This window comes from Lissotriton vulgaris, unplaced genomic scaffold, assembly GCF_964263255.1.
Source record: "Lissotriton vulgaris unplaced genomic scaffold, aLisVul1.2 SCAFFOLD_2003, whole genome shotgun sequence".
Taxonomy (NCBI): domain Eukaryota; kingdom Metazoa; phylum Chordata; class Amphibia; order Caudata; family Salamandridae; genus Lissotriton; species Lissotriton vulgaris.
The window spans coordinates 107,401-125,015 of record NW_028242383.1 but is presented as its reverse complement, the minus strand read 5'-3'; the positions used below and the strand labels follow the sequence as shown (position 1 = coordinate 125,015).

The 17,615-nt window shown below is 43.9% G+C and overlaps 1 protein-coding gene across 4 annotated transcripts in view; it reads right to left on the bottom strand.

Annotated features, from left to right (window-relative positions):
- A1CF (APOBEC1 complementation factor) overlaps positions 1-17,615 on the bottom strand; it is a 193,529-nt gene that overhangs the window by 92,881 nt on the left and 83,033 nt on the right. For all 4 annotated transcript variants that reach the window (XM_086948309.1, XM_086948307.1, XM_086948308.1 and 1 more), the window contains exon 5: positions 1,247-1,411. In XM_086948309.1, the coding sequence (XP_086804435.1) occupies positions 1,247-1,411 (165 nt within the window). The remainder of the gene's footprint in view (positions 1-1,246; positions 1,412-17,615) is intronic.

Genomic DNA, 17,615 nt, shown 5'->3' with positions numbered 1-17,615 from the left:
GTGCTTCTCCCATCTTCACTGTTGCCTGCCCTTGTATTCTGCTTGAGTCATCAACTATAGTTAACTCCTTCAGCACTGAGCAAGAGCAATGTATGATCAGAAAGGCCTGTAGCTGCCAGTATGCATCTGTCTTAGAATATAACTGTAAGGCTATTCCAACTGATGTAAAGATTTTTGTTACTCCTCTCACTCTGTTGACTAAGTAGTTTCCAGTTGGCCATTAATGTGACTAACTATTCTGGTGTATATTTGTACCACCTCTTTTTGAGTCTTCATGCTTACTCAGCTATAAACTGGCCATAAAAGGCCCATGGTTTCTGTACTCCTTGGACTTCCTCATACAGTGGCCTGAGGGTACAGTATTGACGTTGTTTCCCTCATGAGACGTTAATAAATCTATATTCTTTGATATTACAGCTTCCGTGCCAATCTGTATTCTGTTAGTCTAAGGACTTAAGGATAAAGAAGGGTGAATCCCTGCACCAGTGGGCCCCTAAAAAGGCTCACCCCCACAGACATACGGGCACATAATCCATTAAGATCTATGACAGTCTACCGCATATTCCCTTGGACTCTAGCTCTTATCTTGTGTTCATAGAGAACAGACAGCGTCACCATATTTTGATCAGATTCCAATAAAATTATATTTTGCTAATGCTGGGCCACACCCAATAATGTATTTTCTATAAATGACCTACCGCCTTGCCCCTGTGACGATAAGGCATTTCAAACTACAGTGCATGTACTTTTTTTGTCAATTTTATACTATAGAGAGAAAGAATTTTATTGTGCCACTTTAAAAAAATGTAATTCCATTCTTCTGCACTCGCACTTTCCTCATTTTATCAACTAGAATCTACGTTTGTGTGTTGCACGTTGTCATCATTCTTACTGGCAGCTATAAAATCTCGCAAAGCTCTATAGTACACCCTATCTAGTATTTTAAAAATATTGTTTGAATAGAAGCTGCTATTTTTATCTTTTTTTATTATGAAACCTTTATCCTAATTGTTAATTGGCTCCTATGTACTGTAATTATTTCTCTAATTAGGATTCTTTGTATCATATGTAACAATATTTTTTATGTAATTTTATGCATTCTTCATTGTAATGCAAAATTAAGTTATGTGAGGAGGATGATGATGATGATGATGATGATGATGATGACGAGTAAACACATATGAATAGCATTGATATTGTTTTAGGACGACTTGTGATGTATAGCATGACAACAGAGTTACAATACCTGGTTTTATATTGTTGAATTCCTTTTCAATAGTCTCCTCAGTAGTAGTCAACATTAGGTTCCTCACATACAGGATTTTAACCGATGACATTGTATCTTCATCAACTTCAACCTCAGGCTCCGCCCAGTCCACTGCAATTGGATGGCCCCATAACTGGATCCTTCCTATGAAAGAAATTCACACAATGCAGGTGCTTAGAGTAAGGTCTCCACAACTGAGGGAAAGCCAAAGTACTGTGATCTTAATTTGCAGTGCACACATGTGATGTTAGTAATAAGAACTAAAAAGACAACACTTTGACAGCGATTTGTAATGTATGCAGACTTCACAAATTGTTCATTAGTAATGTAGATCAGCAACAGTGTGTCATTGCTGGGTATAACTGCATGGAGGAGATAAGAGATACAGACATTTTCAATAGACTGTGAACAGCTTATCAAATAAATTCGCTGTACAAATTCGATTCAATGTAGAAATCATTTAAAATATATTACTTCAAACATGGTGTAAAGTACTACACATTTGCAAGAACATGTGGTTCCTCTCTCTTTGTGTTCTCCTTATTCGTTGTGTTGTCTTGTCTATAATTGGGATTTTTCTGTGGGAGGCTGTGTTATCTGCAGGCTTAAACTGGGACTTGGGCGCCTATTAGGATGGCGGACGGACCTGCGTCCGTCCGCCACCCCCGAGGTGGAGGGACCGTCCGCAGGGGCAGCGGCGGTCCCTCCTGTGGAATTAGGATGTGATCGCCACCCTGGCGGTCACATCCCGTATATTTAACATTGCGGCAGGTGCTGCTTTACGCAGCACCCGCCGCAAAGTTAAATATGCATGCTGTGCATTTGCATGAACAAAGCGGCCAGCACCGCACGGTGCCTGCAGCATTGTGCATGCAAATGCAGGGGGGGGTCCCATAGGTACTCCCCATGTGCACCCCCACCCCCCTGCACCCTGGGGGCCCGCAACAGGCCCCCAAAGAAAAGACCGTATGCCTTTCCGTGGCGGCATTGCCGTCACGGAAAGGCATGTCCTGAAGCACATCCTAATATGGCTGGCGGTGTCTGATAGACACCGCCACCATATTAGAGCTTTTCCGCCACGGTCGGAAGCCGACCGCGGCGGAAAAGCGGCGGACGGTCTTCCCATCCGCCGATGACCCCCCAGCCATCCTAATGTGGCGGGGGGTCTTTTCATTCACCGCAGTGGTGAATCCGCATCCTCCGGGCCGGCGGTGGCTTCCACCGGCCCGGAGGATGCGGATTCAATGCATCCTAATTGAGCCATAAGTTCGGAGACTGTGATGGTGTTATTTGGAATAGGAAAGTTCTAATGTTAAAAGTGCTACTTCAATTTGAGTTTTTGCTTCTTAAATTCTGTCACACCTAGAAATTATAATTATGTTTGGATGTGCCCACTATTAATCAAGCTACATTGCCGGCATAATTAATCAGGATACAATTATCCATAAAAACTCTATAATTGCACTGAAAAGGTTTAATGCCAATCTAATTTTGCGTTCACTGAAAACTAATAGCCAGTGTTGTCTGCTTGCCAAATTTAGACAGAAAAAGGATAGCAGCCTAATTTTCAGAGCTGTTTATGAAGACAATTGTACTTGCATATATAAACATATTCACCCTGACAAAACACAGCAGTGCCTCCTTAATTTACATATATTTCAAATGACCAACAGCACCTTCCTTCCCCTGGTCATCTTTGAAAGTTGGTGTGTGCTTGTGTTCTATTACTAGAACAACAAGTCAACACAAATCATGTTTTGATTATCTCACAGGGTGCCGCTTCGCAGAGAGCTGGGAGAGAGAGAGGTCGTGCACAGAAGGACTTGCTGGAATTGCATTGAACGGGACTCGAAGTCCCAGGGGGCCAACAACCTTCCTCACCTGTGTTAGAGAGACCCGCCCACAGCCGCCGTCTCTTAGCTCCTCGCTGCACTCGCTTCACGGGACGCGCGCCGGGCGAATCCCGGGCCAAGGGCGGGCCCGCTTTAGCCCGTTCGTGACCGTACGAGGTCGGGCCGGGCCCCCCCTCTAAGTCATCCTTTTTCAAAAAGGTCAGTGTACCCTCATAGCACACCTGAAATCATATAAAGTGAATTCAATTCGGGCTGCATATTCTTTTATTTTAAGCCTATTGGATTTGTTATAAATAACATAGAGAGAATGAATGTGTGTGAGGGAAAGGGAAGATCTGTACAGCCAACTGGTAGTATTGTGGGCACCTTGGACCAGTTTTTAATTAGAGCCGGTTCAGTTCTTGCCCACGAAATCACACTGACTGAAAGGTGTCTATCGCTTGATATTCAAACTGCAAAGAGGTCATCTTTGGGCGCTATAGCCTCCGCATGCACCCCGGATCGCATAATGGCCACTGACATTGTGTCGATTGAAGAAGATGGCGACTTGGGTTTGCCAATTAATATATCAGCAGAGGCACAAGGTGGACAAGGTGGACAGGGCACCCAGAATATATTGCCACTCGTAGTCCTGGTTGTAGTGGGTAATGAAAATTCTCAAAGCCTCCCTTCACCTCGCATTGCTACTAGATCTGCCCAACAGGGTAAACACTGTGTTCTTGCAATTAACCAAGACTCTTTGCAAAAAAGGAAGCGGGTGGAGGGCCACAGAGACAGAAACCGGCTAAATTAAAGAAGCCAAATAAAGATAGAGGGGCTACAGCACTTCAACCCCTTCCATTGGAGGATTCGCAGTCAATAAGGTCGAACATGTCCAGTACTTTGAATTCAACTGCTCCAGAAGATTTTTATGTAAAAACCTTTGATGCTATGTGGGGTAGATTGGAAAATTTGATTACATCGTCTTTGTCCCCAATTCTGCACAGGTTGACTAAAATAGAGGACAAATTAATTGCCTTTGATTTAAAGATTATGCAGAACGGTGGGGGTTTGGAGGAATGGAGCACATTGTCAGTGGTTGGTAGGCCTCGTATCGCGGTACCTGGAAATCCCCCCCTCCCTAATTCCCTTGCAGTAGGGCAAATACCTGTTGCTCCAAGTGTGACAGGAAGGAATTTAGATGCTGTAGATATAGATAACATCGACAGAGTAAATGGCACCGTTGATGTCTGTGGCCAGGGAAGAGGGATAAGTGGTCCATGGCCCAAATGTGAGGCTTAGGAGTGTGGTCCTGCCTGGTTCACCACCGGGGGCTTGGGCTCAGACACTGCATCAGATGCCGAGGGACAAGGTTCATAGGGAGGTCCCAGTGGGCCACCAGGTTTTACATCTCCCCCCAGCAGCAGCCCCATTGGTAGTGGTTTACGGAATGTCCCACCCCTTCGAGAGGGCCAGATAGAAAACACCGATCAATCAATGGCTAAAACCATGCATTGGCTCTCTAATCAACTGAAGAATTCGGGGGTGGTGGGCCCGGATATTTGGAAGGATATGATAATGGCTAGACGATGTCCTTGGATTGGGCAATCAAGGAAAGCAGGAGGAGGAGATTGCATAGTTGCAAATTTTAACAACAAGCGCGCTGTGGGATTTCTCTTGAATTGCCTGGGGATTACTAAATTAGATTGTAGTTCCGATAAAATTGATCTCTTACCACTGGGGGTTTTTTATAGACCACATTTAATCCAGAATAGTTGGTGGACGCAGGGGGAACAAAATAATTATAGAACACATCAGGATCCCAGCCAAAGATTGCCCTTTCTAAATTTAGAGAATAGATTTGCTCCGTTGTCAGGCTTAGACTGTTGTGATTGACTACACTCTATAAGTTCAATACCTTTGGCGAGTTCCGTCACTCAGCGACTAGTGTACTTAGTGACTATCCCGCCCACGCAGTTGGATATTCTAGAGGCTGTGGGGGAGAGTTCGAGCAAAGACAGTATAGTGACACACAAGAGTAGGACTTTACCAGAGGGTGAGTTAAACTCCATGAGTCGGCCACAGTTAGATTGATTACAGATAATGACATGGAATGTGGCAGGGGCTAGGAACAAACTACAGGATGCGAACTGGTATAAAACTTTTGAGCACTGTGATTTGGTTTTAATACAGGAGACATGGCTTACGGATGCTTTCTTTGGAAATGGTTTCAAGACTATTGCAACCAATGCAACCCCTTCACAAGCAGGTAGGGCTAGCGGTGGTTTAGCAGTACTTATTTCATTGTCTTCTAGGTTGATTTCAAAGAAATATTATACCAAGTCGCTGTATTTTCAGTTCTTATTTTTTACAATAGAAGGAATACAGGATATAATACTTATCAATTTTTATAACAATATTGTCAATGCTTCGAGACATGAGGTCATCACTTCGTTAGATAATGAGTTGACGGACTTCATGAAGAATGTAGGACGGGATCGCTCCATCATTTGGGTGGGGGATTTCAACTTAGAACCATGTGACCACATAGCTGAAATTCAATGTGGTTATAAAGAAGAACAAGGCGGCGCTCTGACACATTTCCCACATAATAATTACGGGGAAAATATTAATTTTGTTATGTCTAAACATAACTTAGAAATTGCGGATAAGATTTTACAAGGTAGTAGATGGGAAGATAGAGATATCTTTACCTTTGAAGGTGCAAGGTCATCTTCATGCATTGACCATTTTATTACTTCAATAGATTTAAGGTTGATAACTTTGGAATGCCTTATTGTCCCCAGCCTATTGAGTGATCACCACCCAGTATTGATAACTGTAAGTATTCCGCCTAGAAAATCGTTCCAATCAGGTACTTGTGAAGTGGACATAAAAACACACAGGGAAAACAGGATCTCAATCAAATGGGCAGGTGTAGATCCAGATGCATTTACAAATAGAATTTTATTAAAAATATCAAATCATATTGACACTTGTTTGGACGATTCATCAATAAGCCTTGATATTGTTAAGGCCTTCCAACTTATTTCTACTGTAATTTCAGACAACCTACGAAGAAAAAGTAAGAAACTTGTATCAAATTCCCCGAGGTGATTTGATAAACTTTGTTCTAAACTGAATTGGGAATTAAAGTTCTACGCTTAAAATGATTCCACGCAACAGGGAGAGGATCAACACAGTACGAAAATTATATAAAGAAGCCCTTAATAAGAGAAAAATGGAGAAAAGGGAAAATGCATGGGCGTCTTTAAACAAGGCTGCAGAGCTAAAAGACTCAGTTCTCTTCTGGAAAACTCTGGATCAACCTTTTTTTAAAGAGGCGCAATCAGTGAAGATTGATACCGTAGTGGCCCCTGAGGACTGGTTAACTCATTTCGAAGCAATTTTTAACGAATCGAAACAGGGTCTTTTAAGAGTTCAGGATAATGCTGTCATAACCACATATAATATTAATTTAGAGAGTATATCTCAAGACAAAATTAGAACAGCCCTTAAGAATAGTGCCAGTGGTAAGACTGCTGGCCCTGATGGTGTCCTAATTGATGTATTTAAGCACAACATAGACCTTTGGGTATTTGTCTTGTTTAAATTCTTCAATGCAACAATAGATGGGGTGATACCGGCCACATGGGCGGAGAGCTTAATAGTCCCTATATTTTAAAAGGGAGATAGAGGTTGTCCGAGTTGCTATCATCCAATATCCTTGCTTGATTCAACGTCTAAAGGCATATTGTTGGCCAGGCTAGAGCTTTGGTCAATTGAAAACAATATATTATCAAAGGCACAGTATGGCTTTAGACGGGGCGTTGGCACTGTTGGGCAGTGCCTGAACTTGGATCTAATAATAGGAAAATATACCCTTGCGAGGGAGGGCTACCTTCATCTCTGCTTTGTGGATTTATCAAGCGCTTTCGACTTGGTGAACCACTGAAAGCTATGGGAGACACTAAGGGGAATGGGCGCCCTGGATGATATTCTTAGTTTCCTATCACAGACTTACGCACGGTTATCGGCAAGGATATGATATGGAATTCAGGGGGAAAGCACAAAGCACTTTAAAATTACCCGTGGAGTAAGACAGGGCTGTACTCTTGCCCCCTTATTATTTTCACTTTATATAAATGGGGTTGACTCTTTATTACAGAACAGCGGGGTAGATGTCCCAATGATTGGTAAGCGGGCAACACCCCTTTTATTGTACGCCGATGACGCCGTCCTGATTTTAAGGACGGCAAATGGCTTACAGACCCTGATGGATAATTTTAATAGTTTTATGACGGAGAAACATTTGAAAATTAACCAAAGTAAGACACTGGTAATGCCCTACGGTAAAGGGAATATTAAAATAAAATCCCATTCTATCAACGGGACACAGATAGAGAGAACATCTACGTTCTCTTACTTGGGGATCCTTTTTAACAGTAACGGCAATTGGAAAAAGCATATAACCCTAAGCAAGCTGAAATTCGTAAAAACGGTGGAGGCCATATTTAGATTCTCCAAACAAATCGGTAATAAACCTGTCAGGGAGATTCTCAAGTTGTACGGAGCAAAGTGCATCGCAGGGAGTTGTTATGGGGGGGCCCAATGGGGCCAGACTGATACTTCTTCACTGCAAACTCTCGAAAACAACTTCCTTAGACGCTTGTTAGCCATTCCTGGTGCTACACCTTCTATTATCGTTCACAGGGAAACTGGATCTCCGTACATATATGACTTAATAAGTATGGCCGCATTAAATCTATGGCATTGAATCTGGGTTAGGGAAGAGACTCATTTTACGAGGGATATTGTTTTAGATTGTATGTCTCAAGATGGTTGTAAAAAAATTCCCTAGTTAAGTTACATTGTTGGCCTTTTAGAGGACTGTGATTTAACTGCAAATAACTTTATCCTGGGAGATGCTCAATATCCCAGTAAGGCTGAATTAAAAGGGAGGTTGTTGAGTGTAAGGGCCGCTCGTAGAGATGAGGCCTCAAACTCTATGAAAACAGTCATTTGTTATCTCGAGGGTCCCATGGCCAGGATTTTACAACCATATCTTGCCTTTTAACTAATGTACAACATAGATTCTACCTTACCAGATCAAGATTGTGCTCTTTGCACTTTTTATTTGCATTTCCTAAAAGGGTTAAGTGGTGCGCCATTATGCCGAATTGTCCATGTGATGGCAGTTCCAAACAAAGTACCTTTCATTTTTTATTGTTTTGTAAGTTTTATACTCAAATTAGAAAAAAATGTCTCCGGACTATTTTTAAATCTAATTGCCTGTTTACCTATAAAACTTCTTTTAATTATTTACAGTACTTGGATAATGTTCTAGCTTGTAACGCCGTTATCAGTTATATCCTCATGGCAATGAAACAAAGGAATGAACTTGCTTATTTGGAAAGACTGAATTATGAAGCAACGTAAGCATATTTGTTCTGGTTTGTGAGGGGATGGCTCCGGAGTTCCACGCCTCCGGGTAGCCGCCGTGACTCGTGGCCCCGCCCCTCTCCGTCAACGGCAGTAATGGCGAGCAAGGAGAACAGGAAAGCTGCACGAAAGTGAGCGGCGAGCTGGAGCCGCCGCTCAGTATTTAGAAAAGAGAAAAGACGCACACCTGACGGACCCCCTCGGAGTTTCAAGTCCAGGCTGGGGAGCTTTGACACTACATCGGTGTAGTCTCGGCACCCTGTAGTTCTGTTGCGGCGTTTTCCGAGCACTGGCGAGCCGGATGACTGGAGTCTCGCCTTCAGCTACTTCTGCTGACTCGCCCCGGTGCCCTGTTTTGATTGGCACAGTGGAGGGTTTTGGCCGACGGGCGCAGCAATTCAATTAAAGTTCCCTGGAGTTCTTTGGTGAAAGACAAGGAAGCGGAACCTGACGTCTTGGAAGGTGAGGCGGAGAAAGGGGACAAATCTGTCTGTTTTGTCTAGGACACTGACACGTGGGCAAATTTATTGATCTCCCTCTAAGGCTTGAATCCGAAGCCCTCTGCTTGCGCAACAATGGGAAAACAATTGAAAGATGGCAATGTTTCAAACAAAACTTGCAAGACGGAAATAGCCGCCCGCCTCAAAAGTAAAACTCGGCAGGCTTTGGCTAGAAAAACTGCACGGCTCGCAGCAAAAGATAAAGATAAAGATAAAATAGGGAAGGTAATCTGGTTTCCCCAGCCCCCGCTCAGGATACAACGCTAGAAAGTTCAGAAGATGAACTCCCTCTCACCTCAATCTCTCTACAAAATGAGGGTTCGGGAGAAGCAATATCGGGAGGACATCGGGTAGAGAACGCAACGGAAAATGTTTCGACTTTATTAGAGGTTATATCAGAGGCGGAGTTGTCTCAGGTAGTCTCGTTAAATCTGGCTCAAGACGACCAAAGCAGCCAAAGCGGGAAAAGTACGATCGGAGGGAAAGAGATGAGAGACTTTCCTCTGTTCGCAAGGAAGATTACTCCCAATTTACAATCACCAGTGGTTCTGTCCAACTCTGCCCTGATAGAGAAGAATTCCCTAAACTCTGCCTTGCCACCAGCAGCAGTACAAGTACCACAGGGGAAACCAGATTCTCTGCAAAAACCGCCTGAGAATGCAACACAAGCCATCTTTGAAGCTCCTCAAATACTAGCGCAATCCCAGGGTCAAAACTGTTCTAACGAGGCAGTAAAGGCTGATACAATTAATGAAGATCCTGTGGTAGGGGTGGGTCCCAGCACAATCAGTGAAGAATCAAGGATGGAGATATTAGCAAATCAGAGTCTACCTCCAGCTGCAGTTTTACAATCTCCCTCCCAGCCACACGCTTTACCATTTCAAGAGGGGTCCCTAGGTAGTCCAATATCTGCAACTCATTTTGCTTCAGCAGATCCCATAGCCCCTCTAAGTCAAAGGGGGAAAGGCGATAGCTCTGACAAAGAGATAAGATATCAACTTAACATTCGCGAGATGCTGAATTTGATTCTCGATGAGATTCGTGAAATGAAGTTGAATCAGCAAGTCGTGATAGCCGCCCTGTATTCAAGGCTTGAAAAATTTGAAGAGTCGATGTCAGGACTCCCAAATAGATTACAAGAGGCGGAGGAAAGAATCTCGGCTCTCAAGGATCATATGATCCAAGCAAGGGTAGAGGCCAAGGAGGCAGCAAGGAAGAAGAGCCTTCTGGAGAGTAAACTGGAGAGTAAACTCGAGGAACTCGAGAACCACTCCGGAAGATCCAATCTAAGGAATATAGGGGTTCCTGAAGGTTTAGAAGGATCCGACACGCTACAGTGGGTAAACTCATTTATCCACCAAAGGGTATTGCCAGAGTTTGAGGGTGACTTAACTATTATGAGAGCTCATCGCGTTCAGGCACAGCGCTTCGCCAATTCAACCTTCCCCAGAACTATTCTGATGAATTTCGCAGACTATCGGATTAAAGAAAAAGATTTTATCTAAAGCGTTTCAACAGAGACGGTTTCCGGTGACCGAGACAGCCAAATGTAGAATATTTTCGGACATGACCGCCACGACAGCACGACGTAGGAAAGAATTCGTTAAAATCCTCCACCTCTTTAAGTCTCATGGTGCCTAGATTGCTCAGCAATCCAAACTAAAGGTCCTGGTAAAGGGAACGTTTTATATGTTTTCAGACCTTGAGAAGGCACAATCCCTCCTCAAGGAAATCTCTTCAGGGGCTAATGTCTGAGCAGTGTGTTGGATTGGTTTGTTTAGCGGTAATGGTAACCAATGACAAAAGGGTGAGGCGAAAAGGTAAAAGAGAGGCGGCAAAAGGTTATGGAATATGCCTCTTTTTTCTCTGCTGTGGGCAAGATTACTGGTTTTCATATTTAAAATACCGAAAATATAGAGGGCTTTTGGGTTGTAAGAGTTTTTTAACTATGTATGTGTCCGGATCTCTTCTTTTGATACATGATTGTGTTCTTTTGCTTTCTTAGAAGTTGGTTTTCACTAGGGGTGGGAGAGGGGGGGTCGGGGTGAAAGCAGTAAAAAAGAGCAGGAGCCTTAGGCATGGGCAGTACTCAATCAAGAATCTAGGACTTACAGTTAGAAAAAATCAATATGGAAATGAATAAATGTAGCATGTTGTCAGGTAATGCCAATGGTCTTTTAAATAAACAGAAATATGGCGCCCTCATAAAATGGTTAGTATCCCTGAATCCCCATGTGTTATTTCTTCAGGAGACCCATTTAAAATCTGACGCCCCTAAACTATTTATTCCCCAAAAAATTTCTCACGCATATTTTGCGTCAGCTGGGGTAGCTCAGAGAGGTGTCACCATCTATTTTTCGAGAAGACTACCCTGGGAATTTTTAAAAATTCAAAGGGACCCTAAGGGTAGATGGATTTGGATTGTTGCCAGAATACAGGGGAAAGTCATGAATTTTGTTAACTACTACGGCCCGGTATCCGATGATGTCTCCAGTATCATAGAAATTAATGAACTTTTGAGGGGGGTTCCTGGGCAGCTCATTTTGGGAGGAGATTTTAATTATATACAAGACTTAAAAAAGGATACTTCCAATAAAAATAAGAAACAACTAAAACCCAATACTAAAAAAGTTTTGGGTGCCTTACTTTCAGATTACCAACTAATAGACCCCTGGCGTTCTACGAACCCTGATCAGGCATCCAGAATCGATTTTTTTTTATATCAAGATCCATTCAGACCTTAAGTTCATCTATCGGATGCAATCCCTTTTCCGATCATGGGAAGATAGAGCTAGAAATTAGGCTTAGGCTAGAAAGCAGGGACCAATCCAGGTGGCAGCTGGATCGTACTTTGCTTCAGAAACAGGATTGGGTGGCTGGTTTTGGAGAATGGATCTCAGAGTATTTCAAAATTAATAACGACACGGCTAAACCATTTTCAGTGTGGGGGGGATTCAAGGCAGCAGCCCGCGGCCAGATTATATCTAACACATACGCCCTGGCAAAAGAGAGGAAACAAAAATTAACTATGCTCCAAAAAGCAGTAGATAAAGAATATGCCCTACAGTTTCGCCTATTCCCGAATCATCTTGAGCAGGCGAAAGCGGAGTTAAGGGATTTCTTTATCTTGGAAGAGATTAACAGCTCCAGAACTTTCCAGCAAAAGGTTTACGAGATAGCCAGTTGGTAGGGAAGCTCTTGGCTAACTCCGTGAGAAAGAGACAGGAGTCTGCAATGATCGTTAAAATAATGGACCCCTTGAATGGCCAGGAGGTAGTGGACAGCGACTTGATTCAAAGGTTTTTTTTGGAGCATTTTAGTCGCATTTACACTACAGAATATTTAGTGGGAGAAGAACAGATACAGGAATATTTTTCGAACATGGGGATTCCAAAGTTTACGGTCAATCGGGCTACCCAACTTGGGCTAGAAATAAGTATAGGAGAAATTGCAGATTCCATCAAAGCAACAGCCGGGGCGAAGGCTTGTGGTCAAGACGGGTTTCAAATTGAATTTTATAAAACCTTTTCTAACGAATTACAGACACCCCTGAAAAAATTATTTAACTACATCAAACAAGGTGGATTGGTACCTGCTTCCTTTAAAGAAGCAACAATAGTATCTTTCGTTAAAAAAGATAAAAATCCAGAGGACATTAATTCATACAGGCCCATTAGTCTTTTAAACTCAGATTATAAGATTTTAATGAAGGTCTGGGCCCATCGCTTCACATATGCTGCACAAGAGGTTATACACAGCGATCAGTCAGGTTTTATATCAGGCCGATCAATGGCATCTAATACCGAATTTTTAATACAGGCCCTGGATTATTTTAATATCAATTTAACCCCCGCGTGTATTTTAATGGTCGACGCCGAAAAAGCTTTCCACTTGGTAAATTGGACAACCCTGTTTTATTCCCTTGCCCAATTCGGGTTTCAAGAGCAAGTTACTAAGATGTTACGTAATATCTACCAGGGAGCATCGGCCCAGGTAGTAATAAACTCGAATAAGGCCGGTTCTATCAAGGTTAATCGAGGGACTAGACAGGGCTGTCCTCTGTCTCCTTTGCTTTTTACTTTCTTTATTGAGCCCCTAGTGATTAAAATAAGAAATAACCCTTCGCGGGCGACATCATTCTTTACTTACAGCCAAATAAAGAGAATATTGAAAGTATATTGAGGGAATTTAAAGCACATGAACAAATAGGGGGCTACAAAATTAATGCTAAGAAAACGGAGGTTCTCTCTTTAAACACCAATCTGAGCCTTTTTCCATCTTGTTTACGTGCTCAGGCCGCTAGTCAGGATCCTGTCAGATACTTAGGCATATATGTGACTTGCGATTACCATCAGCTTTATTTATTAAACTATGTGAGAATAAAAAATAAAATTAAGAGACTCCTCGCCCAATGGCTTCTACTCCCTCTCTTACGGATAGGCAGGGTATCATTGGTCAAAATGTCAATCCTACCCCTTCTCATATTCCTGTTTTGTAATGTCCCAATCAGATTAAATTCATCTTTTTTCAAAGAAATGAAAACTATGATTAGAGGTTTTGTTTAGGGTGGAAAAGCATCCAGAGTCAAGTTGCCAGTGATTCAACTACCAGTTGAACAGGGGGGATTGGCTTTACCACATCTCAAAATATATTATGAGGCAGCCTTTTTAGACATAGTGGCAGGATTGTTAGGATCAAAAAAGAATCGAGATAGCTTCTTCCTAGTAAAGATGTTACAAGAGGTGGATTCTCAAAGTCAGGTATTTTTAAAGATCGCAAGGTTCCCAAAAAGGATGAGATATAAGACACTGAGAGAATATTATTCAGGCTACAGTCCTTTTTTAAAAACTCCTGCTCCTCAGGCTCCCAATCTTTAAGCCTACAAGAGTGCACCTGTCTGGGCCTCCAAATTAGAATAAGCCATATAATAAAGTGGGAAAATTATGGATTTCGGGAGTTGAGGCATTTTGTCATTCAGAATAGAATTATTACATGGCAAGAAGTGATTGCAAGAGCAAATAATCCCAGGCGACCTTTTTTTTTTTAATATCTACAAATCATCCATTTTCTAAGAAAAGATATAAGTGGCCTATTTGACTCCACAGATGTGTCGGTAATGCTCCTTTATGGAGCCAAAACCAGCGGTATCGGGAATTGGTACAAGTTGCTCCACCGTCCTGGGCAATTAGCTATGATAGATCGCCATCTAGATAAAATAAGCCTTTCAACACAATGCAACTTGACGCGCAAAGACTGGGAGTCCTTATGTTTGTTGGGCTATAAATCTATGCACGCAGCAAATTTTAAAAGGATGGCTTTTCTATCTCGTTGGCTAGGGTATTTGACTCCGGAGGCACTAGGGAAAAGGTTCCCGAGGTCGAGAACAAGTGCTTCAGATGCCAAGCTGATGGCCAGGGTGGATGGCTTCACATCTTTTTCACTTGTTCTCAGCTTAAACCCTTCTGGGAGGCTATCTTTTCATGTATCGAGTTGGCTACAGGGAAAACACTTCTGCCTACGGCCAAACTGGCCCTCTTCGGTATATGTAAGGACAGAAGGTTGCTAAAAGATGCTGAGGAAATGTATGTATTTGTATCTTGCTCTGTTGCCCTCTCCCTAATACTCCAGAATTGGAAGTCTAGGAAAGCTCCATCCATCTGAGATGGCTTAACAAAATGAGGAGTTCCTGGAATTTTGAAAAAGTTTATGCTAGCAGAGTGGGAGCAGTTAGGAGATTCGACAGGAATTGGAAGTATTTTGAGAATCTTGAGGAAATAAGGGGGGTTAAGAACCCAAGATTGAATCTTTGAAGTGTGGCTCAATGGTTAGAGCGGCAGACCCTGATGCAGAGATCTAGCCCGGGACCAGTGTTCAATTCCCCGCCTCGGCGGGTCTTGAGCTAAAAAATTCCACGGACCTGATAATTCTCGCCTCAGTGCCTATTCCAATCATGGAGTCCCACTCTGCAACTCTGGGCAATAGCTTGCTTAATCTCCACAACGGCCCCCACAACGCTAAGGATGCCTGGCCTCCACCTTGGGGGTGCCCAGGAGTGGACGCCTCACAGGGAAAGCCAGGATGGGTTCCACAGCGGTATTCGTACAAGCGCCTTGAGACCCTTGCGGGTGAGTAGTGCGCTATACAAGTATCAATTTACATTTACAATCTTGATACAATGTCTAAACCGTTTTTAAACTGTCATAAAGCATCGCTATGTCGAGTTAATAGCCACAAACGCATGGTTGAATATTTTCTGCAGATTTTGCACTATTAAGTACTATTAAGCACTAGCACTTTTTTCCTGTTTGATTGTATTGTACTGTATAGCAGTAGCACTTTTTGCTCGTATTTTGTGGATTTTTCACGTTGCTCCTAATCAATTATTATTAATGACATTGACTGCTACTGGTTTGACAATATCAAAACCCTCCTTTTTATCCAGAACTTAATAGAAGAAGCTTTTAAATGTTTTGTAAATGCTTTCTTAATCTAAATTGACTGTGTAATGTATTGTATTGTCCTTACCTAAGCTCTGCTCAATAAAAAATAATTTAAAAAAAAAGCTTTGTGCTTATTTAATTTAAATGATGAACTGATGTCTCCTGATGTTTTTTCTTAATATTAGATGTGTCCTCTTTTTAACTATAAATGGATTTTAGTCCTTTTACTGTATAATATGCTTTTGTGGACAATTTGTATGATCCTAATAAAGCTTGTTTTGACTTTGACTGCTGAACCTGCGAGGGGATTTCCTGACACCACTGCTGAACCTGCGAGGGGATTTCCTGACACCACTGCTGAACCTGCGAGGAGCCTGTAGTACTGGCTGAAGGGAGCCAGCTGCCCCAGAACTCGTTGAAGCCCACGCCTCGCCGGACCCGCTTCGCGGGTCCCGCAGCGCGGCTCCGAGCTTCTGTGTGACTTTCTTTGCTGAAAGGGCATTTTCCTGACCGGCAGGGCTGCGAGCATTCGCGGGGACTCCGTGGACCAGGAGTCCCTGCGCGCCCTACGACCAGCAGGGCTGCTCTCCCTGCCGGCCCCGCCCACCCGCTGACTGCAGATAAGCCATTCTCACCTGCTTATCGGTGGATTTCCTGACACCACTGCTGAACCTGCGAGGAGCCTGTAGTACTGGCTGAAGGGATCCAGCTGCCCCAGAACTCGTTGAAGCCCACGCCTCGCCGGACCCGCTTTGCGGGTCCCGCAGCGCGGCTCCGAGCTTCTGTGTGACTTTCTTTGCTGAAAGGGCATTTTCCTGACCGGCAGGGCTGCGAGCATTCGCGGGGACTCCGTGGACCAGGAGTCCCTGCGCGCCCTACGACCAGCTGGGCTGCTCTCCCTGCCGGCCCCGCCCACCCGCTGACTGCAGATAAGCCATTCTCACCTGCTTATCGGTGGATTTCCTGACACCACTGCTGAGCCTGCGAGGAGCCTGTAGTACTGGCTGAAGGGAGCCAGCTGCCCCAGAACTCGTTGAAGCCCACGCCTCGCCGTACTCTCTTCGCGGGTCCCGCAGCGCGGCTCCGAGCTTCTGTGTGACTTTCTTTGCTGAAAGGGCATTTTCCTGACCGGCAGGGCTGCGAGCATTCGCGGGGACTCCGTGGACCAGGAATCCCTGCGCGCCCTACGACCAGCTGGGCTGCTCTCCCTGCCGGCCCCGCCCACCCGCTGACTGCAGATAAGCCATTCTCACCTGCTTATCGGTGGATTTCCTGACACCACTGATGAACCTGCGAGGAGTCTGTAGTACTGGCTGAAGGGAGCCAGCTGCCCCAGAACTCGTTGAAGCACATGCTTCGCCGGGCTTCTGGGAGGCTATCTTTTCATGTATCGAGTTGGCTACAGGGAAAACACTTCTGCCTACGGCCAAACTGGCCCTCTTCGGTATATGTAAGGACAGAAGGTTGCTAAAAGATGCTGAGGAAATGTATGTATTTGTATCTTGCTCTGTTGCCCTCTCCCTAATACTCCAGAATTGGAAGTCTAGGAAAGCTCCATCCATCTGAGATGGCTTAACAAAATGAGGAGTTCCTGGAATTTTGAAAAAGTTTATGCTAGCAGAGTGGGAGCAGTTAGGAGATTCGACAGGAATTGGAAGTATTTTGAGAATCTTGAGGAAATAAGGGGGGTTAAGAACCCAAGATTGAATCTTTGAAGTGTGGCTCAATGGTTAGAGCGGCAGACCCTGATGCAGAGATCTAGCCCGGGACCAGTGTTCAATTCCCCGCCTCGGCGGGTCTTGAGCTAAAAAATTCCACGGACCTGATAATTCTCGCCTCAGTGCCTATTCCAATCATGGAGTCCCACTCTGCAACTCTGGGCAATAGCTTGCTTAATCTCCACAACGGCCCCCACAACGCTAAGGATGCCTGGCCTCCACCTTGGGGGTGCCCAGGAGTGGACGCCTCACAGGGAAAGCCAGGATGGGTTCCACAGCGGTATTCGTACAAGCGCCTTGAGACCCTTGCGGGTGAGTAGTGCGCTATACAAGTATCAATTTACAATTTACATTTACAATCTTGATACAATGTCTAAACCGTTTTTAAACTGTCATAAAGCATCGCTATGTCGAGT